The sequence below is a fragment of the Orycteropus afer genome, unplaced genomic scaffold (assembly GCF_000298275.1).
Source record: "Orycteropus afer afer isolate SDZICR_OR568_19922 unplaced genomic scaffold, OryAfe1.0 scaffold00541, whole genome shotgun sequence".
Lineage (NCBI taxonomy): Eukaryota > Metazoa > Chordata > Mammalia > Tubulidentata > Orycteropodidae > Orycteropus > Orycteropus afer.
In genome coordinates this window covers 1,328,283-1,329,681 of record NW_006922128.1, presented here as the reverse complement: position 1 = coordinate 1,329,681, position 1,399 = coordinate 1,328,283, and the positions used below count along the sequence as shown (strand labels likewise).

General features: G+C 63.3%; 1 protein-coding gene across 1 annotated transcript in view; it reads left to right on the top strand.

Annotated features, from left to right (window-relative positions):
• The window catches only part of SLC12A7 (solute carrier family 12 member 7), a 58,971-nt gene that overhangs the window by 30,842 nt on the left and 26,730 nt on the right, over positions 1–1,399 (top strand). Inside the window, exons 4-5 of the mRNA XM_042782954.1 lie at positions 311–365; positions 1,261–1,391. Of these exons, the coding sequence (XP_042638888.1) occupies positions 311–365; positions 1,261–1,391 (186 nt within the window). The remainder of the gene's footprint in view (positions 1–310; positions 366–1,260; positions 1,392–1,399) is intronic.

Sequence of the window (1,399 nt, the reverse complement as noted above, 5' to 3'; positions counted from 1 at the left end):
GGCCGTACCTGGACTGTGGCAGGCCTTGACAGGGGTGTTTGAGGAGGTCACTTTCCACTGTGGAAGACACCCTCTTGTACTTGGTGGCCCCCTTGTACTTCAGATACATAGACGGGTCCCCCCAGCACCCCGTGGCATGCTTGGACAAAAATGGGTGTTTGGGCTGGCTGCACTCCTGAGCTGGGGGGTCCCGCACCCTGCTCACCCCTCCCCTGGCCCCTCTGAGCTCACAGCCGGCTGGGACCTGGATGGGACCTGGTGGCACGGCACCCACTGGGTCTCCTCTCCTAAAGTGCCCTGTCTCTCCTAGACCATGCTGACGGCTATCTCAATGAGCGCTATTGCCACCAATGGCGTTGTCCCAGGTGAGGGTGGGTCAGGGAAGGGCGGCCCCAGGGGAGGGCAGGCACCAGGGAAGGGCCACTTGCCCTGTGACCCGGGGTTGCTCACTGTGACCTTTCCCTGTGTTGATGTCGGTCTGGGCTCTCCCGGGGTGCCCACTCAAGCTCCCCTTTACCATGGTGGTGGCACTGACAGTAAGACATTGCTGAGGCGGGCACCAGGGGGCCTCTCTCACTCAGGTGGAAAGTAGGCCCTGTCTGTGTTCACCTGTATTCACTTCCTTTCACCTTTGTTTCTTCCTCGTTGAACATCTTCTTGTCATTCCATGATGTCTGTCCAGCCAGCTGACCCTCAGTCCCAAGTCCACACTGCATCCTTCATGGCCTCCTGTACCCCTCCTGGGCCCCCCCACTCCTCATGGGGGGGCCCAGGAGGGGTACAGGAGGGCCATGAGGGGTGTGGGGTGGCCATGAAGGGTGGAGGGGGACCCAAGAGGGGTGCAGGGGACCATGAGGGCTTGGGGTGGCCATCAGGGGTGGAGGAGGCCCCGTGGTGGATGTGGGGGACCATGAAGGGTGCAGGGGGGCCCATGAGGGCTGCGTGGGCACTCATAAGGGGTGCGGGGGGACCCATGAGGCATTCAGAGAGGCCCATGAGGGACGCGGGGGGCACATGAGGAGTACAGAGGGGCCATGCGGGATGTGGGGTGGCCCTGAAGGTGGAGGGGGCCATGGGGGTGGAGGGGCCCGTGAGGGGTACGGGGGACCCATGATCCCTACTAGGGCTTTCCCCTTCCTCGGCCCGTGTTCTGGGGCCTGGGAGAGAGCTGCCCTGTGCCTGTGGGCCCCCCACCCAGGCCATGAGGTCTGAGTGCATGAGAAGTGCGCGTCCCTGACCTGCCCCGTCCTGCCCTCGCAGCCGGCGGCTCGTACTACATGATCTCCCGGTCGCTGGGCCCCGAGTTTGGAGGGGCCGTTGGGCTCTGCTTTTACCTGGGCACCACGTTTGCTGGGGCCATGTACATCCTGGGCACCATTGAGATCTTCTTGGTAAGTCT